Below are 26,808 nucleotides of genomic sequence, written 5' to 3' on the forward strand. Positions count from 1 at the left end.
TATTGCACACGTCTGTGGCGTGTTACGGCTCCGACACGGCCACCGGAGCTGATCGCGGCCACTCTAGTCAATGCTTGTGTTTATACCAGCCGTCCCACCGCAGGTTTCTGAAGCATCCCAGAAGCGGCTCCTCACACTGCATTGTGAAAGTTAGGCACCTAGCTGCTTTTTGACTGACGATGATAATAATAATAGTAGTAATAATTGTCATGCTATCGTCAAAGGCATCAACAACAGGTGATATCTCTGACTGTCGTCGATACACGATACAATAATCTCCGTTGGCACAACCCTGCCACACTACACAACTGAAAACACGTCACATGGCCATTCAGCATGATGAATGGGCAGTCACATCATTGTTTTTAGTAGTCTTCATTTTGGTCCGCTTACAATTTAATTTAACAGCAATGTATTAAAAGTTGACATTTTTCAGGCCCTAGGAAATCCATTTATTTTATTTTCTCTGAAATTCAGTTTTATTTGTACCAAATTCTGTGTTTTCAGTTTATTTTCTGGATTCCTATTTCCTATTTATTTACATGTTTCTGGTAAACAACTTATAGTAAAAAAAAAAAATTCTGGTAAATAATATTTCTGGTAAATATTTCTTAAAAGTAATGTTTTAATGACTTAATGACTTAATATTCACATATACTAGTCCATATCACATTTTGATTTAAGTATGCTTCTTAAGTATAATACTCATTAGTTGGCAAATTCATTATGCGTTATACAGTAAAATCCATTTTTATGACTGGATTCTTCGATTCCGTCTACGTTTTCCGCATAGCGGAAACCATAGGTCCCTAATCTAGCAACACTGTATCAACATCTGATGTAACAGCTAATTAACTGCAGAACTGCATAGCAACATGCTTAAACTACTCAGAACACCTTAGCAACTGCAAAGCAACAGTCTTGCAATTTCCCAAACACCATAGCAACTGGATAGCAACATGCTTAAATTGTTCAGAACACCTTAGAAACTGCATAGCAGTGACCTTGAAACCTCCCTGAACACTCTAGCATACTGATAGTTTTGAATTGGCAAACACACCTTACTTTTCCTTCAGGAAATGTAAATATCAGTGGGTTTGTGATGCTAGTAACAAACTGACATTTTAAAAGGACAATTAAAAAAAGGCAGAATTTCATATCTTATTCGTTACGTGTGAATGAAGCTTCACATTTGATTTCCGCTGTTCTGCACCAAGATTCTATTTTAGCCACCAAAGTCTGGTTTTAAAAATCACCTTTTCTTATAGTGTGAAAATCTGCCTCTTAGTACCTGACATTCGTCTATGCTCTGCTACCCATTTTTATCTCTTGTGACTCGCTGAACTTCACGCTGTTCTGCACCGGTGTGATATATTGACACATCGACAGTAACAACAACTCTTGATATTTACAGAAGCCAAAAACAAACCACTGGCAAGCAGAGTTGCGCTGTACTTCTCCATTATATGAGGTTTCCTCATCAGAAAGCATGTGTCAAAGTAATGAGGCAGAAATTCAACACTGCATCTCCTCACTGTGGTCCGCGAGAGCGGTGACATTGTGCGGTTCCTTCTGACCTATGATTCACACCGTATCTGTGCATTCAACATGGATGACTGAATAGTGGAAGGAGAAAAACAGGTGGTTCTCTTGCTTCACATTCTCCAATGAACATGGAAAATTCGAAGGCTTTGTGATAGGAATGATAAAATAGTTAAGTGACTCAAAATGTTTGAATAAGCTTGTTTAGAATCACAGGATTGCTTTATTGTATTGTAGTGTTGGGTGGTTTGACCAAAAATCCGTAGCATGGTTTTTCTTAGTATTTTGGCGGTTTCAGTTTTTTTCCCCCCTGACTGTGACTTTATATGAATCAAAATGCATGAAACAGTTGCAGGCTTACTGCATTTTAATTAGGATCCAAACATGTTACTGGTAGCATGAATAGTTTTTTTTATGTAAATTAGATTGCATAATTAAAAAATATAAAGCAAAAACAGAATGGTCTGACATTAACTTTTTGAAATTATAATGTGTAAAACAGAACTGTATCGAACAAAAACAACAGGTGGCGCTTATGGAACAGTAGTAATACAGTGTTTCCTTGGATACCGCTGTAAACAAAGCAGCGCAGCGCAGCGCTTTTAAATACTACATTTATATGCCTTATACGGAGGTAAGATAAAAAGAAAATACCATCTAAACTTTTCTAAAGACAGTCAGTTCTCCTCAATGATGCATTCATATAAACCCACCACCCCCAGTTCAGTATTTTGGATTTTCTTCCAATATTCCACACATTGTGAACCGTGTGCTTGATCTGCCTGCTACAGTATTTTCTCCACTTTTTGTTCATCTTTAGCATATCTAGCTGTTTACGGTTGGTTTATTTGGCCAGTTGTTGTGTGTTATAATAGTTCTAAAAGTTCAATCCGGTGTACTGTTTGAAACTGTATATCACCCATAACTAGTTTATATATTGTTCCATCAACTCATATTCTTCATAGTGCAGACCCAAAAGGAAAAAGAAACATGCAACTTCTTATCATACACACTAGTATTCAAATGTTTATTCAGACATTAAACTGATCAAAAGTGACAGTAAAGATGTTATAATGTTACAAAAGATTGAAAGAATCCTGAACAAAATGTATCATAGTTTCCACGTAACTAAGCAGCACAACTGTTTTCAACATTAATAATAAGAAAAAAATATTTCTTGAGCATCAAATCAACAGAATGATTTCTGAGGAATCACGTGACACTGGATTCAACTTTTCCATCTCTGGAATAAATTATGTTTTTAAATATATTAAAATAAAGAACAATAATTTTAAATTGTAATATTTAAAATTTAGAATTTAGAAATGACCTATTTATACATCTACATTTTCTCATTTAGTCCAACTGAGGTGCAACTTGCAAATGAAACATTGTCATAATTTACCCACTTCATGTCACTTGAATTTTGCATGACACTTTCCCTTTGGAAAACAAAAAGAGTGGAAAAAACACTCTTTTCCATAAAATGAATATGCATGGGATTCACTGGCTGTCAAACTTTGGATGGTTAATAAAAATAAATATATTAGGTCAGAACCCAGGATCTCTTTGCATAAACAGCGCCTCCTGCTGGTATTTTTTTGGCCATGCCTTATCTCACCCAGAACGCCGTGTGAGCTAAACCATTTAAACCCAGCAAGCAATATTTCAGTCTAATAGAGCTTGCAGAGTCACAACATGCCCAGCCCTTAGATTTGTGAAACCCTTTCTAATCCTATATTTTACAGCAAAAGCGTGGCTTTTGTCTTGAGGTGACTTACAGCCTCATAATGGCCCTATTATTCAAATAATGAACCTTAGAAGTCATCATCATCATCAGCAGGCTTCTAACAAGCCTGCTTTTGTATTGATACTCATTGTCATGAAAAATACGCATGACATCATGCTATCGTAATTACAGCGTTCTTTGATCCTGTTCAATAATTCTCTGCAGTTCGCATCAATAATAGGTTGAAGGAAGCAGAAGCCCCGTGGAGTGGGTTTGATAGATCTTGATCACACTGGGCCAGTGAGACCCTAAATGAACTCAAACTTCAATATATTCACAGCCGCTGTATTAATCCGCACTGACTCACCGGGAGCCCGTCAGAAACCTTGCATTGACCCAGCTCAACAGGAAATGAGTGTCTCTCCCTCCAACTCCAATTTTTTTTTTTCTCTAAGCCACTTGACTTCTAAATAGCAGAATGCTTTGAATGACACTCTCCGCGGAAGCCTCGCATGGAATGCGGAAATGTGCAGAAATTTATGACAGGGACATGTCGCCATTTAAATCAGTCCACTTCCTACGCAAGTCGATGAGAAGCTCTAGTTCTTATTATTGGAAAATCAGCAACGACTAGGTCTAGTATTAATTGCTTCATGCTCTGTTTGCCTCTGTTTGCTTGCGACAGAGAAAATGGTGCCTGTAACCAATCAAAGACACTTTCTTATCTGGAACGCTGACAAGGGGACATGGAAAATATGAGTAGTCAAAAGACTCAATGCATGTGACCCCCCAATAAATAGCTCATTAACTCCATCCTTATGAGAAGGGATATTAAATAACCTATAAGATCATTATCTAGCATACAGTCTCTCACTGCACACCAGTCAATGCAAAATACAATTAAAAATCTGCAGCACTGAGCACGAGTCAATTCGGAATCCTATAATAAGCTAAGCAGGGGAAACGCTATTACCCTCTAGGGACCTGTAGGAGGCGCCACACAAAAATCGCGATGATGGTTTATTTCAAGTTTCATCACAGTGTTTTAAACTCTCTCGCTCACCTACTTCTCAATCTAGCTCCCATGTGGATCTTATAGTAAAATGGAACAGCTCCCAAGTGACGGGCTTTACAAAATAGGGCTGCGCGACAGATGAACCTAATAGCGGAGAGTGCCGGAGGCACGTTAGCGAAGAGCGGGCCACAGTTGATAAGTCATTGAGTGAGAGTCTTATCCATGCATGAGAAATTATGTCAAATATTACATTTATCTCACAGACCCTAGAACATACCGGCCTAACTTCTATTAAATGTCACAGCTTAAATTGCTCATCACAACATGGTAGAACGGTATTTAAAGAGCATTTAGTTCTGTTCTTGTGAATGGATGACTTAAGTTACTGGGAAAAGAGCTGAAAAGTTGACATTTCAACGCTTTAGCTTTAAGTGCGCATAATTTCTCATGTTGATTTTGCTTGGAAATGACATTTGTACTTTCTGATAAATCTGGCCGCTATATGTGCACCACAAGGTGGCGCTCACTGGACCCCTATCAAAGTTTCCGACATCAGAAGCTTGATTCAGAAATGTCAGTTAGATGTTAAATAATGCAAAAGCATGTCAACATCATTCCCAAAGGTTTGATTGAACTGCCGAAAAAACACCCAAGCATCGCGTTTGCAGAATAGACGCTCTCCAGGGCCGTGTTTATCAGTCCACAATTGGCCTCATTATGAGAAACATCAAATCTCAGTGCGGACAGGATCACTTTATTATAATCATTAATTCTATAGTGCTCTGTGTGCTAGTACTCCCAAGTTTCATTTGTGTTTGTGTGTATGTTTGGGATGAAGCCCAGATTTTCTAAGGCTCTTGTTAGTGTGAAAGGCAGTGCTGATCCATGGCTTCAGGGCTGGCTGTGAGTGATGTTCTCCCGAACACGGCCGCAAACGTTACTAATAACATAGCGGAGGAATGCGGCGACCATGGAAATGACTGTGCCGTACTGATAAGGGCTCCCACCGATGACATCATATGTGAGACTGCAGGATGACTCAGTAGGGTGTGGTGAAGTCGTCATTACCGACCTTCTTGCACAAAAAACCCTTGCTGGGAAGAATTCTTCGGAGCCCCCATGAGGAACATGGCATCTTTAAACAGCTGATTGCAACAGAGATAATTTATTATTCATTCAGAGTGACACACATGTAGATTTCCTCAGTATAACGAGGAATAATTTATCACAAGCTGTGGAACCCATGGATACCTATAACACATATTACGCTTACAGCCTCTTTATGCATATACTTCTTATTTTGCATAATAAGATTTGTCATTTAACCTATGCGGTTTGGATGAATCTGTAAAAGCCAATGGCAGTGAGTCTAAACTGGAAAAAGTGTCTATCATGCAGTATTAAAGAATTGTTCATCAAATCGAACACTGAAATGTATTAATACATTATGAACTGCATAGGCCCAGCAATATGCAAAACGATTAACATGACATGCTGAAAAGGAAGCAGACATTTTTGGTTTCTAAAGGTCTCATGAATTTTGATGGTTTCATGCTCTCGGCAGCCAATAATTCATTGCACAAATCACATTGTTGCTGGCACAAACCATGTTTATCCTAGCTGCAGGTGAACCCGTAGTTAATGTAATCTGGGTTTTTCTTCTTAGTTTATGGAGTTTTGTGCATGATTTTTGACGATGAGGGATCTCAAGCAACCTGTCCATGTTGGCATCTTCTTTGTTTGGCTAGCTTTAACCAAGTAACTGTTGATTTGGTGCCAAAATACTGTTTAAATGCATGCACAGCCTGTGATATCAACAACAAAAAATATGGGAAGCTATGCTTCTTTATTTTTCTGTTCTAACTAGGCATGATTACACTTGCATCATTAGCACTGCTTTTCCCTGATGTCTGTGATTGTGGGATTGTATAAGCACAGACCTGCAACTCAACACCTGAGAACAGCTACACTCTTAAAAATTAAGGTGCTTGAAAAGGTTCTTCACAGCGATGCCATAGAAGAAGTCCACTTCCAAAACAAAGATTCACATATAATGTACTCACCCCCTTGTCATCCAAGATGTTCATGTCTTTCTTTCTTTAGTCGTAAAGAAATTATGTTTTTTGAGGAAAACATTTTAGGATTTTTCTCCATGTAATGGACTGATATGGTGCCCTGATTTTGAACCTCCAAAATGCAGTTTAAATGCAGCTTCAATCAATCCCAAATGCGGTTGTAAATGATCCCAGCCAAGGAAGAAGGGTCTTATCTAGCGAAACGATCTGTTATTTTCATTTTAAAAAATACCATTGAAAGGGGTCATCGGATGCCCATTTTGATATGATTCTTTAGGGTCTTGATGAAACATCTGTAATATACTTTGGTTAAAAATTCTCAATAGTAGTGTAAAACTTTACACTTTTTTTACCTTGCCAAAATCAGCTCTGCAAAAATCATCTCATTCTGGTCGAGGCTGCTTTAAATGCAAATGAGCTCTGCGAGCCTGTTTACTTCTGTTTAACTCTGTGTATTCTGGCTCAAGACAGTTAGGGTATGTTGAAAAACTCCAATTGTATTTTCTCCGTCAACTTTAAAAATCATTTTAAAATCATCCTACATCGCTGCAGAAGTACTGACACAGTCTTTGCAAAGTGAACATGCAAAGCAAACACCCTTAACCAAAAAGGTAAAACAGCGATATAGGACGATTTTGAAGTTGAGGGAGAACATGAGAGGGGAGTTTCTCGACATAACTGTCATGAACCGGAAGAAAATAATGTTTGGGAAGAGCAAGACAAGACGAGCATTTGAGATTAAAAAGTATTTAAATATATATAGATTTTTTAATGAAAATAACCAATCATTTCGCCAGATCAGACCCTTCTTCCTTGGCTGGGATCGTTTGAAGCGGCATTTAAACTGCATTTTGGAAGTTCAACATTGGGGCACCATAGCAGTCCATTATATGGAGAAAAATGCTGAAATGTTTTCCTCAAAAAACTATTTCTTCATGACTGAAAAAGAAAGACATGAACATCTTGGATGACAAGGGGGGTGAGTACATTACATGTGAATCTTTTTGGAAAAGTGGACTTCTCCTTTAAGAGCGAGGGACATTACAATTTTTTTTTTCCACAGAGGTTCTGGAAGTTCTTAATTAATGTCTAGTCCAACCAACTAATTTAGTGGGCTTTTTCTTTCTCCAATGCCTCAAGAACAAGAAGTCATTGTTGTTAATGCACTCTACCATCCTTAGCCACTGAGTTTAGATTATTGTCTGTGCTCTACCACTAAAGCAATTTCCTCTGCGTATCTAATTGCTATTACGACCACTTGGCTTCTCCTGATTTGTAGGAGAGTTTTTTATTTATTTTCATTCCAGGGAACCGCAGCGGTTTCCCAATGGGCAACAACCGTGAGATGCGTAACCTGCGGAAAATATGAATTTCTAAGGGCTAAATTAACACAGCTGTCAATTACCCCAATGCTGTTTTATGTTCCTATAAAGAGAAAATTAAAAAATGCCATATGGCACAGTAAAAACAGACAGACTAGATGCAAAAAGAACATACTGAAGAGAATAAAACATCCGCTTTCATGCACAGTCATCTTTTTTTGTACGGCCATTATGGGTGAGATGTGCATGTTTATTTTTTAATACATCTGGCCCCATCCAATAACCTGCTTATTGCTCTTCCACTTCATTAAGCTCCAAGAAAAAGAAAAAAAAAAAAAAAGCACACACACACACATATACACACACACTTGGGTCTGGCAGATTTGCTCATTATATTTCACAATAGTATTCAGGCTTGTGAAGACAAAGTACTTGTCATCCACATTGCAGTCCCCTCCTCTACCAAAATTGCTTAGCAGTGCATATAGTCTATGTCATATTCTCACACATCGGTTCACTTACCCTCCTCCAAATGGACTATCAAGCACATGAACACAGTCTTGTATGACACATAGTCAGCGGAACTATATCATCCATAGATGTAATCATTTCCACTAGAGGTTAAGGTATGATTTTCATGATAGTTGTATTACCAGAGTGGCCCCTCTCTCCCTCTGTTGACTGATGGAGAGGATAACTTGAGACCACCGTTCAAACAGAATATGAGATTCATTCTGCTCCAAAGACGAATATGACAGTCTTGGATAAAATATAACTTCATTACAACCACAGCTAAAATATAAAACTCAAGGCAGAGTTCTATTATTAATTCTTAGAAAATACAAAATAAATTAAATGACTATCATCCACTTGCCTCTATTGTGGAGCATTATGCCCTCTCCATATAAACTGCTGAAAATGTAAGATTATTACTATTCATGCTACAACTCGCCTGGGACTCACATCTCAATAACTTCCTATATGAGTCAGACCCACTTGCGCTGCACTCTGCACTGTGTTCTGAGGAAAAGAAATCTCATACCAGCTGCTTATATATTCACTGCATTTCCTACTCCCACTTGTTCATATATAGATTCATAAAAACGATGAATTTAACCATGAGATTAAGTATCATCATTAATAATAAGCAGAGCTGGGTAGTAACTGATTACATGTAATCTGGATTACGTAATCCGATTCCAAAAAATAATCAGAATCAGAACAGCTTTATTGCCAAGTATGCTTACGCATACAAGGAATTTGTTTTGGTGTCACAGGCTTCCAGTGCACAGAGACGACAACAACAACACAGAGAAAATAATATAAGTTGAGAATAAAAAAATACACATATGTAAATATAAATAGACAAAAATTGCAATATAAGATTTAAGAAAGTAAATAAATTGTATATACAGTTGTGCTACAGATGATAGAAAAAGAATAGAACAGAATAGAATAGAATAAAATAATAAAATAAGTACTTGTAATTAAATTAATTTACATTTTAAAATACTCGTGATCAGACTACAGTCATTTTTTTATGGATTACATGATTACATATTATTTACACAATAGCAATAAATTATTCATAATTTATTGATTCTCCCTAAACTGTCTTTTGTAAAATTGCCTACTGCTTTTATATTCAAAAAGTCTTCATTCATACAAAGATCAGTCATTAGTCAGGTGGTGACACAGCATTTAAGTACTGATTTACAAAAACCATTTCAAGTTTAAGAAGTGTTTCAACATTGCATCAGCTACTGATGAACACATTGATTTTTATATTAATTATCACTCCGTACGTCATTTAACCATGTATTTCTATTTCTTTGAAAGGCTTTTGTCTTTCAAACACATTAAAATGCACAGATTCACAAATTCACACAAAAGTTTTTACCTAATATATTTACTTGAAGTACCCCTGAGATTTTAAAATAAATATTTTAATAATTAAGTATCACATTTTCATGTTCATTAGTTCTTTGACACTGTTATGGTTACATGACATGCAAGTAAACAAAGCAAGTTTTTTTATTTTGATCAATTTTAAAATTATATATTTGAATTTTTGAATTAATTATTTGCATTTCCTTAAACTCATAACCCCACTGCAAATGCTTCAAAAACACCAGTTTGGGAAACCTTGGTATAATATGTGAACCTGGACCACAAAACCAGTCTTAAGTCGCTGGGGTATATTTGTAGCAATAGCCAAAAATACATTGTATGGGTCAAAATTATAGATTTTTCTTTTATGCCAAAAATCATTAGGAAATTAAGTAAAGATCATGTTCCATGAAGACATTTTGCAAATTTCCTACTGTAAATATATCAAAACTCAATTTTTGATTAGTAATATGCATTGCAAAGAACTTAATTTTAAAGTTTAAAGGTGATTTTCTCAATATTTTGATTTTTTTGCACCCTCAGATTCCATATACTGAAATAGTTGTATCTCGGCCAAATATTGTTCTATCATAACAAACCATACATTGATGGAAAGCTTATTTATTAAGCTTTCAGATGATGTATAAAGCTCAATTTCGAAAAACTGACACTTAAGACTGGTTTTGTGGTCCAGGGTCACATATAAGGTTTAACGTTTATGGTACACGATTATTATATTTAAATCAATGTGATAAATCTAAAAGTAATCTAAAAAGTAATCTGATTAAATCGCCTAAAGTAATGTAATGGATTGTCACTAACTACAATTTTTGTAATGTAATTTGGAATCAGTAACAGATTACAATTTGTAATTAATCTACCCAACTCTGATAATAAGTAATCTAAACACAAAATGAGTTACTTACAAATATATTTTAGAATAATCTAAGATGGTTTGCTGGTCTCCCAGCCTTTCCAAACTGGTGCACATCTGGTCAGCAAATGGTCTCTCAGCCTGACCAAACTGGTGTTCAGTTGGTTGGCAAATTGGCCACCCAGCCTGACCACCTAAAGTGACCAACAAACCAGCCTGGATGACCAGTTAGACCAGCAAACCAACATAGGCTGGTCAGATAGATAGTCTGCCTTCTTTTATCACATTGCTCATTCTTTGCTTTTGTATTTAAAAATAATCCTTAATTATGCATTTGTCTTTCTTCTTTATACATTATTATAAATCTCTAGTTGCTTAGCTGATGAAGCTATGATGAAATGTAAAACAAATTTAGTCTACTGTTATACCAATGAATTAAGTAGGTGAATTGAGCTGAACCGAAACTACATCGAAAGAGAAAAAAAGAGAAAGAGAAAGAGACAGAATATGCACATTTCCTTTTAAAACTGAGTCAACAACGTAAAAAACCCCGTTCACAAATTTCGCCACATTTTAATCTCCTTTAACACCTTTTAATCTGACATCATTGTGCTTAATATCCCCCACTGCGCTCTCAGCTGAACTTTAACCGAGTTGCCGAGCCACTCCCAAACACACCTGATAACACTGACCGACTGCTGGGAATCCGCCATCATCCTCCACTTTCAACTCACGGGAAAAACCGAAACTCCTTCTAAATACGTGACGAACTCCTACGTTTATCACTCAAACGGGCTCTTTTAGTTAGGTTTTAGTGGATTATATCTTTTGGCTTTTGTTTAGCCGCTGGGAGGGATTATAACACGCGGAAAAACTTTACTTCAGTATTTTAAAAGTCTCATCCCTCCATTTTGAATCTGACAGGAATTTCAACAGTTTGGTGAGTATGTTTTGCTTTTGTCTGGATAGTTTAAACGGCATTATTGTCATTATTAACAAATATACAAGTGAATTTGCCTGAAAATTGTTTCATTTTATGCCTATATTGTGAATACAGGATAGACAGGAAGGCGGAATTTGCGTTTGTGGCTACATTGTTAGCTCGTATCCTAACTTCATGGAATGTTTGGGATATTTCTGTCTCTGTCGTTTCATATTACACTAAATAAACACGGGTTTGTTTCTTGTAAACGCCTTGTTAGTCATCTTTTGTCGAATTTAGAAGCGTCGTGAAAGAACAAACGAGTTGAGAACTATTTGAGAGTATTAAACAGAAACTATCCTGGAAAGTTTTGTGGGGAATGCTAGTTAGCTGTTAGCTGCATGTCTCGTATCAGGAAAAATGTGTCGGGAGTTTTTAATTCTTAAACGTGTGGTTTTATTATCAAACCAGACCACGTTAATAAAGTCTTATGTGATGATGTGGATGTTTTAATTTTTGAAGTCGACTGTGATCATAGTCTCAGGCTTTTGAGAGAATAAAATCCATTCGAGGAGTTTAGGGCTCCGCCTAAACCACAAACTATGGATCAGGCCCTTCCTGTGAGCTCTGGCTTTAGCAGTGTATAATAATACAGGATGCAGACAGTCACTGAGATAACAATGTGTTGTTGTTTTTTTAAGTAACAATGAAGATAATAGCATTTCCCTTTTTACCTGTTGATATGTTAGAGATAATGTACAGTCAGCTCGTTATTATTACAAAATAAACTCTCATTGGCTGTGCAGTACCCCGGTTTACAAGCGATTTATCATACTGTATTATGTATTTATCAGATATTTCTCGGGTACATGCCAAATAAATAATTATATAGTCTAAATTCGATTATAAATTATTTTATTAAATGACCTATGTTTTATTTTATTAAATGACCATATATTTACTCAATGTTTTTGAAAAGGAAAACGTGCTTTACAAAGTATAAAACAATTAATCAGTAATTGAAGTTCAAGATGACGCCAGTTGCATTTGTGTGACACAGGAGTGAGCAAGTCTGCAGTGTGACGCCAGACATTAAAGTAAAGAAGCACCGGTTTCAGTTGCCCAGGTGACTCGATTCTGATTCACTATTGAGGGAACAGTCATTTGTTGTGGTGTCCTATAATGCACCGCAACAAAAAAAAGTGTAGAACCAATGTACACTCAGTGGCTAGAGAGTATCCATATTGTACTGTACGACTGTGGCTAAATTATCTATTCATCCAAACTGATTTTTAACACAACCTTCGTCTCGTCTTCCATCCACCGTCATCCATGGCAAAGCCCCTGAAGTCTTGAACTGGTGGGGAATTCTTTGCAGAATCATGGATAATATAGTTTCTCGAGGATTTCAACTGTTAAACATGATTATTTAAAAAATAAACTGAAATAATCTATGTTGATGGGTTTAGCAAAAGTACATACTGTCGGTTAACAAACTTAAGTTTTTGTTAGAAATAAGTTTTCTTATGGAGAAAATGAATGGGATATTTACCTCCAAAACCCAATTCTTACACTCCATTGGAATGTGAAGGATTATTTTTCATTTTTTAAAATACACAAGCATGTCTTCTTTCTTGTGTTCTACAAAGTTGTTAATGGTAATCAACCCGTTCTAACTGAACAGCAGTGATTTCCACCCAGATGAGCCTGTATATATGGAAATGGCTCAATGTAGTTTTTCTAAAAATACTTGTTATTCAGTTTTTTTTTTTTCGGCCAAAGTTGAATGTCCTAACTTTTTGTAGGACGCATTTAAATTCAGAGGTTTTATTCCCAGAGTGTTGGTCATGCAACACTGACCTCGCCCACTTTGTCTGCATTCCCTGACCTATATAGCAAACAATGTCTATTTAGTCTGTCTGTCTAGTGCAGACGGACCCCTGCAACAACAGCAGAGCCCTCGGGGTAGGCTGATTATCCCTGTCCTTCAGAGCAAGATTGCTGATCAATACAACTGCGGTCACTGTTTGAATGGAAAATAGCAGAGTGGGCAACAGAGCTACTCAGATGGAATAAGTGTGGGTTCGTTTTGGTTAGCAGTGCGGATTGTTTACATCATTAGTGATTGCTTACACTAAATACGAATCTGTCATGTGACATTTCATTTGAAAAAAGTCACAGCCTTAGGCTGCTTATTTGTCTCGGTCTTACCACCCCTCTTAATCCATCGATCGCTTCTTCTCTCCTCAGAAACATGACGAGCATTAACACAGCAAACATCAACTTCAAATGGGATCCCAAGAGCCTGGAGATCCGCACACTGGCTGTGGAAAGACTGCTGGAGCCATTGGTTACACAGGTCAGACTACTTTTTCAGTTTTCACCCTCAGTCATTGTATTAATCACCAAAAATCACTGTTTTCCTTAACTATTTCTTGTGCCATTTGCAGGTCACCACACTTGTGAACTCTAGCAACAAAGGACCATCTAACAAGAAGAAGGGCCGCTCCAAGAAGGCTCATGTTCTGGCAGCCTCTGTGGAGACAGCCACCCAGAACTTCCTGGAGAAAGGCGAGAAGATTGCTAAAGAAAGTCAGTTTTTAAAGGAAGAGCTGACTGCAGCAGTGGAGGATGTCCGCAAGCAAGGTATGTAAAAAAAAAAAAAAAAAAAAAAAAAAAAAGAAGAGCAGTGTTAATTAGGGCTGGGTTGCCAGTATTGATTCAGTTTGATGAACTGATATCAGTTCTTTGTTTCCAAGGTCTGTCTGCTGCTTTGCCATTTTTGTTTTTTGTGTGAACAAATCTTCATTAAACATTACTTTAGCTTGCTATCTATCCAATAATCATCTTTTTTGATGTACTGCTAGTTATAGCTTGAAATAAATATGAATGAACATCAGAAAGTATGTTCAAAGAAATGGTACAGTGTACTGAAATGTAGCATGTCTCGTGTAATTGCTCAATCAGTGTGACGGCCTCAGCAAGACGTCAGTAAAACATCTTGTATAATAACATGAAACATAGTGTTACATTTACCACAAAAAAGTTCCATAGCTCAGTAGTTATATAGAACAAATTGCTCTATAGAGGAGCATTTTACTAAATGTATGCAATATGTGATATTTACTATATTTTGACCTGTTAATGATGTCTTTACAGAGCATGTTAGTGTATGACTTACATGATTAATGTATGTTTGAATAAATCCTTTAAAAGTTTTTAGGACAGCCGCTGTTTAAATATTTATTTTTCAACAACAAATTGGAGTAGAAACATTATTGTATAATTAAATAGATATACCCCCCGGTTTCACAGACAAGGCTTAAGCCTAGTCCTAGACTAAAATCTAAGTATGAGCGGTTTCTACTGAAAGAAACTTGCACTGACTGCAGGGTTGCCAGGTCCCAGAAAAATTTCCAGCCCAAAGCTTACCCAAAACCTGCTCAAAAGGAACGAAAACTAGCCCAATTTTGCCCTGTCCAATCATGGTGACGGCTGCTTTATTCCATTAATGCCCTTTAAAATAAACATTTTGCTTTTATTTAGTCTATGTTTTGAATCATAGCAAGCCTTGTTTATACGTAGCATGTGCATATTAAATTACTTGATCTGTGTTTTATTAAAAAAAAAAACTTTTACCCTTTCTTTGATTTTAATTTTCAGCACTTACCATGATAAAATTTAAAATTAGTGCTGGGTGATATAGCCAGAAATATTATGACAATATATATTTACCATTATTATGGAAGGAAGTGCTTTCCACATGTTTGTTAGACTTTGAGAATACATATAACTTTTTTTCATAAATTCTTTCAAGCAAACTTTTAATTTAGGGCCCCATGAAATTCACTTTATTTGTTCCCTACATTTTTTGTCAAGTAAGATGATGCACAACAAAAAATGTATGTTTGATATTAAATGTAAATGTATGTTTGATATTGGGTTTAATTATATTCATTATTTATGAATATATTATTTATTGGGTTGATATTATTATTTTTGAGAAGCACATTTTACTATATCATAGTAATATGTTTCTGTTAAATCATCTTAACGTTTGTGTAGTTTTTCAAATGATATGGTGAAAAGCTCTCTCTCAGAGAAGCTCTGGAGATAAAATTCACAAAGTATGACACAATGCGGAAATCACTGTGAGCTTCATGCGTGTTTGAGTTTGTGTAGTAGACAAAACTATGCTATTCATTTAAACAGAGACATGCAGACTTATAAGCGACATGCTTTGACTGGCTGTTATCGTGTTTATTTCTGCTCCGTAAAAGCTTTAACATTTATGCTGTGGGTGAAACTTACATAATAGTTTGTGATGTGACATCCATCTTTCCGTTGCCAGGTATAATACACATTATTAAAAGATCTATTTTCTTCTTATTTTTTTTTAAGTCTATAGATAGACTTTAGGCCGCTATGGTACATTTATAAAAGTAGGCCTTTTAACCTGTGGTTCTGGAATTGTTCCTGCGACTACATTTTCAAAACCATGACCTTGGGAACACTGATTGACTGATCTTAAAATATATCAGTGCCTCTGTTTTGTCTTAAGATGCACACCAGTAATGTTATTTTTTTTTTTCCTAAGCATGTTTATAAAAATGACTTAGTCTATGCCCTCTCTCTGAAACTGGGTCGTAGAAAGTAACACAAAAATGTGCAATTTAAATCTTTGTATATAACTCAGTTTTTTTTTTTTTTTGGGCTTACCTTATGTTGATATTTATTTCTCACATCTATTAAGTCGACTGTTTTCTTAAAAAAAAAAAAAAAAAAAAAAAAAACGAGACACGTACTGTACCTGATATGACCAAACGAATCAATATTGTACCAAACTAAGAGTTTTTGTATCTGAAACAAACTGATTGCTCAAATCTGTGTCAATGCTCAGCCCTAGTGTTACCTCTGCGATAACTTCAAAAGTGTCTGGAGCCATTGAAACTATTACAAGAAACGGCTGAATATCCTAATTCGGGTAATGGCTTTAATCAGTGGTTTCATTTCCTGTTTTCATTATCTGTCTGTGCTTATCTGCATGTGCGGATGGATTTTTGAATTAAGAGGGCTTGGCTTGTGCTATCGGAGTTGCTGCTATCGTGCAATGGAGTGTGTACTTCCCCCAAGACTGTTGTCCTGTATATCCCCTCACTCAATCTCATGTTGTTCATTCTCATTACAGAACATCACTGGTATCTCTGCCATGCCTCCTTACGGAAAGAGGATAGAGAAGACAGGTTAATAGAAGGGTTTAACCCTGTCAAATTGCAAACTCCTCATTTCTGCGTGGCTTGTTTGCCATGTGTTTTTGATTAAAATATCGATACACGATCACTGCGACACTCTAGTTAGAGCACATTTTTATTTGACTCATTTAAATAAGATGCAGTCGCCTCATCATATCCTCATGAGTTTAAAGGCATTCAGTTTATGATGTAAATTTGCATGGCATTTTTGACACCGTTGCTAACTAATCCTAGTTATATGGCTATGCTTTCCCTGCTAAGCAGGGATTGTCACATTCATTAGCGAACAGCTTGCCTTGACTTGCTGCGCTGATCCATCAAGATATTTTTATTTATGCTCTGTTGCCAAGAATGAGAAAACAAGCGCAAAACAACTTGCATATGTACATGGAGTCTGCCAGTTGTCAAAGGTGATGTCAGATACGGAGAAGAGCGATGCTTCACTTATGCAAGACTTCAGGCCGAGTCTTGTGACGGAAATAACCTGTAGCCATAAAGTTGACATCATACGTTCTCAATCTAAGTGAGTGGCTGATGTGAACTTCCTGGGTCGGAATGTCTCTTCTTCTGGAATTAGTGTGGCATTTCGCACTTCTGAGATGCAGAGTGCACGCTCAACCCACTTACCACTTGTTGGAATAACATCTTTGTCAGTTTCAGATTCGGCACTCAGTGTTTATTGGCTTAGTTTGGGCTGTAAAATCTGTCAAGCGCCGGCCAGCACGCTGCTGTGATGCCGAGGAATGTCACATTGGTTTTGCTATGCTGTCATTGGCTGCGGAATCCAGACGCTGTTGCTCGCTGGTGCCGGAGACTGTCAGCTATGCAGTTTTGCTCGACCACGCGTGGTTCGACTGATAATGCCACCATTGAGTGGGGTTAAAGCTTCCCTAGATTGAAAAGAGATCCCGGTACCCAGCTGTGGCTTACCAGCTGTTCTGCGAGCCGGGCAAATGTAATCGTTGCGTAATGCATGTTGGAAACCACCGAATCCTTGAATGGTTTTCTCCCTAACAGCTCCAGAATTGTCAGCTGCATGCATACGTGCAACATTAGCATGTCTCCTGGGTGGAATGTGTCTTATTTACCGTAGAAACCGATTTTGATTGCTTCACACCTTTCAACGGCACAGATGAAGGATGCTGGGAATGATAATGCCGTCTGCCTTCTCTCCAAGGTATCTGGATGCTCATTGTGCCGCCTTCTTTAGACATCTGCTTTCAACATTTCGTCACAAGCCTATGTGGTCCTCTTGTGAGCGCTACCTTAGAAGTGATAGATGTTAGTTTATTATGGGTGCACTGATCACTATCAGACCCGTGAAAATAGTCTTATTGATTGCACCCTCAGGAGGGAATGACAGTTCTTTTTGTGTGGTCTATGGTGGGGTGAATTTATTTTTAAGTGATGGGTAAAAATAGAAGGGAGATGCCATTCAGTGTGTGTTTGGCAACCACCGCTTGTGCAATAACCCAGAAAATCTAGTTGCCGTCATTCTGAGAGACTCGCTTCCTGTTACCAGGGAACACTGTGCACATTATTCCAAACATCAACAAAGGAAAGAATGAGACCCCCTCCCGAGCACAAAGCTCTTACTCGCTGCCCCCTCAAATTGATTTTTCTCTCTTTTCATTGAGTCAATTTCAGTTCGGTCTAGTTATGAACTCAGCCATTACTTGCACTCTGGGCCGCTTTCATTGCAGGGTTTTATTTATTTATTTTTTTTATGTATGGCTCGAGTGGTATGCGGTGATCTCCAGTTCATTTGCCGACGCGTTTGTCACAACAACCCCAAAACTGTGTCGAATGTGAGGTTTGTGGTCATACGGGTGCCCTTATTCGTTTTGGTATTTTAAGCTGCTGTTAAAATGCCCTGCTTTGTCACATTGAAAAGGTTTCAACATGAGCCAACTGGGATGTGAAGGCAAGTGATGACACCCTTTCGCAGGCACATCAGATAAGACGTCAGTGTTATCCCAGGGACTCGACCTTCAATGAAAGGACTCGTTTGGTGTGCTAGCATGTGTCACAGAGCTCTGGCTATGAGTAGAGATGAATCAAGCCTTTGCTTTCACTGCTTCTGACTTTCCTCTCCGTCTAGCATTTGGCAAAATGACATCCTAATGCAATTAACCCGTCACCCCCCTAACCACTGGCATTTATCCTTGAACATGAACACCCGCTGCCCTGGTGATTAGCTCTATATTTCACCTTGTAGTTGTTCTTGTGTGTAGTGGTTGGCTGTGCTCTTATGACAGACTGCAGGGTGGCTGAATCAGTCCAACCCCCTGAATAGTTGAAGTTTCACAGCTCACCATGCAGCTCTTTGTTGCAGGAAATTATTGTTGTTAACTTGGGTTTGTGAGGCCACTAAAAGAACCTCCTGTACGTTCGTGTTGCTATGTGTTTGTGTTATTTCGCAAGTGACCTTGGACGGTGTTATCGTTGTCAATTAACAGAAGCGGATTTTAATCAAATAACGGCCAATAATTAGGTCCCAGTCTTTAGCATTTCAAAAGGCCTCTTTGGAAGTAATTGCATCGTCACATGTTGAATTATCTGTTATGTCGACCTCCACGTTGGGAAATGATCATTTCCTTGACCTTGCTTCTCTTGCATCATGAAGGCTATAAAAGAACAAATTAAAACTAATAATGAGACTTTGTGTGAATCATTTTTTTCTGTAGGAGAATCCATGAAGTTGGCCTCAGGAGAGTTTGCAGAGGATCCCTGTTCTTCAGTGAAGAGAGGCAACATGGTGCGTGCTGCACGTGCCCTTCTTTCTGCTGTCACTCATCTGCTTGTACTGGCGGACATGGCTGATGTGTACCAGCTTCTGCTTCAGCTCAAACTGGTGAGACACATGCACACACATTTTTGCTCTTTGAAAAGCTGGTTGACCAAAAAGTGAAAATGGTTGTTTGCTCAACTTCTCATACACTACAGCTAAAAGGTTTTGTCTGTAAGATTAATATTTTTGAGGCATCAAATGACAGTAATGACATTTATGATATTAGAATAGATTGGTGTTTCAAATAATAGCTGTCCTTTTAAACACGTCCTGAAAAATGTGTATTGGTTTCCACAGTAATAAGAAATGGTTCTTGAGCAGTAAATTAGAAAGATTTGTGAATAATGTGCAAATAAAGTTTCAGTGTCTGCTAAAACTTCAGCTTTGCCATTGGAGGAATAAATTCTATTTTAAAAATGTATTATAATACAACTTACTTTAAATTGTAATACCTCAGACTGTTTTTGAGTGAGCATAGGAGACTTCTCTTTCAGACCCCAAACTTTTGAACAGTTGTGTAGTTCTAGATGTTTATGAATTTCAATGGAGATTCATTGAACGTCAGAGGTGCTGTTTTCTATAATGTACAATAACCATGGGCTTTCAGTCTTAAAGGGATAGTTCACCCAAAAATGCTTTTTTTTTTTTTTTTTTTTTTTTTCTTCTTTTTTTTTTAATTACTCACCATCATGTTGTTCCAAACTCTTTGAAATGCAAATGAAGATATTTTTGATGAAATCCGAGAGCTTTCTGACCCTGCATAGACAGCAAGGGTCCTTCCACGTTCAAGGCCCAGAAAGGAACAGGAACATCAACGAAATAGTCCATGTGACATCTGTGGTTCAGCCGTAACTTTACGAAATTATGAGAATACTTTTTGTGCGCAAAAAAGCGATGTTCAAGGCGCAGAAAGGTACCAAGAACTTGGAACGACTCTTGCTGTCTATGGAGAGTCAGAAAGCTCTCGAATTTCATCAAAAATATCTTCATTTGTGTTCCGAACATGAACGAAGATCTTAGAGGTTTGAACGACATGAGGACGAGTAATTAATGGCAGAATTTCCCATTTTTGGGTGAACTGTTGCTTTAAAACAGTAACTTTGAAAGTGGTCTGATTCTTACCCTACAGTACAAGTTTACTGAAGCCACTATTTTCTCTTAGTTTAAACTTTTATATTCACTATTAATTTTCCTATCTGCTGTTGCTCTTAAATCTCTTTCATGTGTATGCCTATTCATTTGCACGTCACGTTTCACTTACGAGAAATGCAAGAAACTTTGGTGTCTGTCGAGAGTAAATGATGACACAATTTTCATTTTTGGGTGAATGATTCTTTTAACATTTTGATCACTCTAGACATGCCTGGAGGGTTTATGTGAAAATGGGCAGAGTATGTGCCCAGCAATTTCCATTTCATTTTGGAGTGGCTCATATCATGCCAACCGGCAGAAACTCTCTGGCAAAGTATCAGGCTGGTCTTTTTAAATATGACACTTGTTGGAACTCAAGTTTTAAGCTGGAAATGAGCCAAAATGTGTTGTGCGTATAACTGGTGCTAACATTTACATTTGTAGCTGGCTGATAGCAAGGTTATTTTGAACTTTCATATCTTGCTGTATCACTTAGACTTAGTCCATCACTGATTTTGGATTTCTTTTTATAACCCCCCTCATTATCTCTATCCCTCGTCACTCTCTGGATCTGAGAAAAAGCTAAAGCCGAAGGGAGTACTGCAGGGAACTGGCTTTGGTCCAGAAGGCTGGGTAAAGCACACAAAAAGATGCCTGAGTTTAGTCCTATTTACCCCCTTCATCATCTGCACTGGTGTCAGTGCTTTTATTGCCCTCTGGGTTTTATTGCCCAACTCTTCTTGAACTTCCTCCAACAGTAATTATATGCACGGCAATCCCAGTTACTGTGTGAATATTAACACTTCACATATAAAAAGAAAACCCTGGAATTGAAGCTGGATGTTGCAAACATTCCTGTAGCCCTCAATTTGTGTTTCACATACATCTAGGTGTTATGTTAGATTTGTTTGCATTTAGTCTATAGGTTGTTGGTGCAAATGAGATTACATCCACTTCATGTTTCTGCAAGCAACAGGCTGTTGAATCACATTTTGTGTAGTCTCTGATGCAGCATAGAGAGGTCTTGTCACGTTTGTGCACAAAAATGATTTCACCATGTTGCCAGAGCTGTGAAAAGCTCCCCTCCGAGAGAAATTGAAAATATGATATGATACAGGTGGGTTATTTTTTCAGTGTTACAATTAGATTTTTATGCCAGTGCTTTTCGCTTGAAGTTTATGATGGACGTTCATGCAAGAGCAAGCAGAAGCTTTCTTGTGGAAGAGTAGGTGCTGTTTTTCTTTCTTTTTTTTCTTCTTTTTTTCTGTTTTGAATTGTTCTGGGAGCTCAGCTTGAATGATCAAATGAGAAGCTTTTTAAGTATGCTTGTGTGACCATGAAATATTTCTCTTGTCTGATTTGGACTAATGTACTAATGATTTGACTAATGCATTTGTTGAATTAGTAGAATAAACTATGAAAGGGGAAATCATGATAGAGTTGGACATATTATTATTATTATTATTATTATTATTATTATTATTATTATTATTATTATTATTTTTATTATTTTTTTTTTTTTTATTTTTACAACAGTGCTTGAACAAAGTGTGCTGATTACAATTTCAATGTAGGCGGCAGGTTTTCTGTCTCACTGGTTGTGCCGCTAATCATTTTTCAGTACAATAATTTCATATTAATACCTTTTCAGTTTTCTCCTTATTACAGCGCAGTGATTCTCCTCTCTCCAGCTCTTTCTGTTGTCTCTATCAGTAATATGTTCTAAATATTAATATATCCCAGAAGGGTCTTTTAATAGAGTTTTATGGTAATTAAAAAATACAAAGCCAGCAGGATAAACACATGAATGATTTTCAGATGTTGCACTTAATGTCCATAGGCTATAGATTAAGATTTTTTTCTTTAACGCTTTACTGTACTTGTCCCACAGGTTGAGGAGAGCCTGGTGAAGGTGCGTAATGCTGGCACCGAGCAGGATCTGGGTATCCAGTACAAAGCTCTGAAACCGGAAGTGGACAAACTGAACATGATGGCGGCTAAGAGGCAGCAGGTAAAATGCAGCCACTTGTAGAAAATGTTCTTATCTGAGGAGATCTAATTTCATTTGGGGATGTACTGACTTTGAATAGCCTTACATCCTCCACCCACATGTGCAGCAAGGAGCTGTGCAGCTCTGGTTTAAGATTTGATGCGTATAAGCAAGAACAATCTTCTCTATACCTGTCAGGGAAGGGAAGAGCAAGACTAGGCTGGAGCAGCTAGAGTGACAAAATCCATTTAAATGATATGAGAATTGGGTCTTTGGGATTTTTTTTGGGGGGGGGCTTATCGGGTTAAGCAGTAGTCAGCAGTGATGGATTTCAGGATGAATTTTCCAGGTGAGCTCACTGATTAATAGAATGAATGTTGTTTTGCAATAGAGAGAGATTATTGTATCTTGACAATGCTAATTATTTCTCTATTCGAATATGGAGTGGAGCTGTTCATTTTATTTATTCACTGTGATTTTCCCCTCTCATGCTACACTGGGCCCTTCTAAGTTTATAATTTCGTGAATCAGTCAGCAGACGCTACAGCCTCACTCCCAAGGTGCAAATTACTCTGGTATTAAATTTTTGGAAAAACTTTTTTCTACTTCCGTCTCTGAGGAGTTATGCCTTTATTCCACCGAGAACGGAAAGTTCAGTGAGGGCTAGTCCACACTTTGGAGATCTCAGATTTGACAGCAAGGATCGATCATGAAATCACAAAAATTGACCTTCTCCTCTTCAAAACATTTCACATAAATTAAAATCTTGTCAACTGTACTCAAAGTGTGTATTTTTTGGCTGTAACCTGTGTTCTGACAGACAGCAATTTGTGTCAATGCTGTACACTGACTTTAAGTATGGGGCAGCAACAGCAACACTTCTGAGATTAGAGGGCGTTCACATAGGACGCATTCCCTCTTTCAGGCAGCTAGTACGGAGAAGGCCGTTGATTATCAACTTGACACGTCTTAAAAATGTGGCAGTTATGCCGTGGAAGGAAAAAAATGATGCACATCGGACTCATTTTTATGTACACTGGCAATAAACAAAGTGTTCAATTAACAGAATTGATCATGTTTACTTTGGTTCCACATGCTATGTGTTTCTATGTGGCAGATTTGCCAGGCTGTACAGTCATGATCTGATTATGAGCATGTGTGGGCCCTTGAGGGATGCTCTTTAATGTCCTTATTATGACAGGCCTATAACATCACCCCTGAATTCTCTCTCTTCATATGACAGGAACTCAAGGACGTCCATCACAAAGACCAAATGGCGGCAGCTCGCGGCGTCCTTCAGAGAAACGTTCCCATGCTGTACACGGCTTCGCGTGCCTGCCTGCAGCACCCAGACGTGGCCGCGTACAAGGCCAACCGAGACCTCATCTACAAGCAGCTGCAGCACGCCGTCTCCGGCATTTCTAATGCAGCCCAGGCTACCAGCAGCGAGGACTCCAGCTTCTCCCAGTCTGCAGGTGGAGGAGAGCTGGCCTACGCCCTCAACAACTTTGATGTAAGTCTGTGGGCTATTGGATGTCAATGTTTCTCTGATCTAGATAGAAATAGCAAGCTAATAAGCTGTGTCAGTGAAAAATTGGCATTCAGCAACACGACCGAGACTAAACTGAGGATTGGCCTCCCTCTAATTGAAGGGAGTGTGCTCTGTGAGCATTGTCATTTTGCGAATGAATACTTTTTTTGCCAGTTACATTGGGACAGACGCCATATTGCACCCTGCGTTGAAGTGCTAATCTCAACAGCTAAAAGGGTGGAACACAGGGCTCTTGGGAGCACTTGTGAAAATTTAAGAGCACAGTCAAAATTTTAGGAGCACCTTCTAATCAATAATCAAAAAAATCTGATCAAAAATTAGCATGATATTAATTAGCATGATATTCATTCCCATTATATTCATGATAGTTGATATTTGATTCAAAGTGAAATAGAGGGGAATTTTGTTTTTTAGCTTTGTAATGGCATTTTTCTAATTTTAATAAAAGTATTCCATCTATTATATCTTTTTTTTTTTTTTTTTTTTTTTTTTTTTTTTTTTTTTTTTAATTTTGTAAGCTTTTTAAAATTTCTAATTAAAACAACGGAATAAGAATAAATTACCAATCAGATGAAATCGGTATTAACAAAATAAATTCGTACTACAGAGGTGGCACAGAAGAACACAAAAGTGGCTTGTAGGTGTATTTTCATGTTTCAGGCATGCATGCAATCAAATTCATAACTTCATGTTGACATTAATGTTTTAAATATAAAATTTTGAATATAGAAATTTTAAATGATTTAAATAAGTAAGAAATATACTTTAAAAATGAAACTAAATTTGCCAGTAGGTGGCATCAAGTCACTGGTTTAATTACTGAATCATTCATTTGATTCGTTTGAACGGCTGATTCATCCAGGAACAAAGCAAGTGACTGTCTTTATGAATGGGAAATTGAATCGATTCACTAGATTTGTTTAAAAAAACGTACGTTCATTCATAAGCGAAACACCACTGTGTTTGAATGGAGATGCGAAGCGGCTCAGTTGTGACTTGTTTCAAACTATTTTTGACATTGAAATACAGCAAAATCAGGCAATAGTGTTATAGTTAGACAGTGTCACTTAATATTAACCTCCTGTTTATTTAACTGTTGTATTAAATCAATATCTCATTTACAGACTTTCTTAAAAATCATTAAAATCTGTCACTCATCTTAGTTCATCACAATTTCACAAAGTTCCATTATAATCAACAAAGCTTTTTACACTGCACAATGAATCTCTTATTTGTACTCACTCTACACTTTATCAATGGATTCATCAGATATGTGTGTGATGCATTACTTAACGTTGCAAAAACAAAAACCTTTGACATTCCCTTCAGCGGAAACACAAATATGCTGATGGGGTCAGTCGCACACGGTGCTCCTAAATATTTTTTTTCATAGTTGCGTGCAGTAGTTTTATAGAAATGGTCACAGTGTAGACCCCTGGAACATTAGGAGAGCTTATGCACTTTCGGTGAGGGTGTGAAATGGCTCGATCTGGCTCTAGGTATGGGATATAGATCGTAAAATATTCAGAGTTCATGGAAAAGGTTGCATATGAATTATGCAGCTCCTTGCAGACCTTCGGCATGGCTTAACGTGTTAAAAATTCTTTAATTGCTGAATCAATAATTCATCTTCACCAGTGTTTGCCACTGTCTTGGCTGCAAAAAGACTAGGCTTTGGCTAAAGGCTTGATTTTTAGAACTTTTGCTTTGGCTTTTGTGAAAAGGGCGCCAAGTTGTTTTGCAGTCAGTGATGAAGATGAACATATTGTGTGTAGGATCTAACAGGAGTTGCATCACCCTCTGCAACTGCTCCAAACAATTTTATCAACAAAGAGCGTGAGAGCAGCGAGTTGTTGACAAATCCGGTGTGTGATTGAACTGTGTCGCGGAGACGGTAATCCAGGATTGGATCAGATTAAATTTGTATGTCCAAACAAAGCTGAGCTACTGACCTCAGAGAGTCTTTCACAAGTTTGAACTTTTGTTGCAGGGTTGAGTCAGGTCAGCATCAAAAACTTATGGGAAGTAACATGACAATTTGAGTGTCTAAGCAATACATTTATGTCCTGATGTGACTTGTTTTAAATAGTTCAGATCAGAGTCTCTAAATTTAATTTGAGGTCAAGGGTAGCAAGACATCATTAGCTATCCTTCATTTGTTTGCGCTTAGTCTCCTTCCGGAATAGGATGTAAGCCATTAGTCTAACAGTTTTTGGTCTGTTACACACTCAACATTTTAAACAATCAGTTAGTGAAATAATAAATTCAAATGATATGCATGAACTGCAATGTTGCCATAGAGATCTTATAAAAGGAAAAAAGTAGGTTGTAATGGCACCAGCTGTGTTTTTGAGCACAAGGTGTTTGCACGTATTACTTTTGAATTTGTTGGTCTACTAAATGCAACTTGTACTTTTAAGTAACAGATATTGTTGAAATAGTTTGTTCCTGATGGACAGGATGCGAAATGCAGTGCCCTATGATTTATGTGGTGCAGATGTAATTGCGGAATTCAGTCATAAATGGAATTCACAGTATAACGTAGAATGTCCTGGAATTTGCCCAATTTGGGATGGTTAAATCAAAAGACAGTATACATGAATCAAAAAGCCATATGGACTAGTGTCTGTGAATATTAATTGGCAAAAATACTATTTAAATGGCGCAGATGCACAGTTTGTTATTACACACATTCTGAAGCGGCTGTGACACTCGCTGTGTTT

At 37.5% G+C, this 26,808-nt stretch overlaps 1 protein-coding gene across 1 annotated transcript in view; it reads left to right on the forward strand.

Moving 5' to 3' along the window:
• The first annotated feature begins 11,107 nt into the window (after positions 1-11,107).
• The window catches only part of ctnna1 (catenin (cadherin-associated protein), alpha 1), a 105,637-nt gene continuing 89,936 nt past the window's right edge, over positions 11,108-26,808 (forward strand). The window contains exons 1-6 of the mRNA XM_051127173.1: positions 11,108-11,387; positions 13,620-13,728; positions 13,820-14,015; positions 19,309-19,475; positions 22,435-22,554; positions 23,777-24,046. Coding sequence (XP_050983130.1) covers positions 13,624-13,728; positions 13,820-14,015; positions 19,309-19,475; positions 22,435-22,554; positions 23,777-24,046 — 858 coding nt within the window. The 5' untranslated portion in view covers positions 11,108-11,387; positions 13,620-13,623. The remainder of the gene's footprint in view (positions 11,388-13,619; positions 13,729-13,819; positions 14,016-19,308; positions 19,476-22,434; positions 22,555-23,776; positions 24,047-26,808) is intronic.

This window comes from Labeo rohita, chromosome 14 (assembly GCF_022985175.1).
Source record: "Labeo rohita strain BAU-BD-2019 chromosome 14, IGBB_LRoh.1.0, whole genome shotgun sequence".
NCBI classification, from domain to species: domain Eukaryota; kingdom Metazoa; phylum Chordata; class Actinopteri; order Cypriniformes; family Cyprinidae; genus Labeo; species Labeo rohita.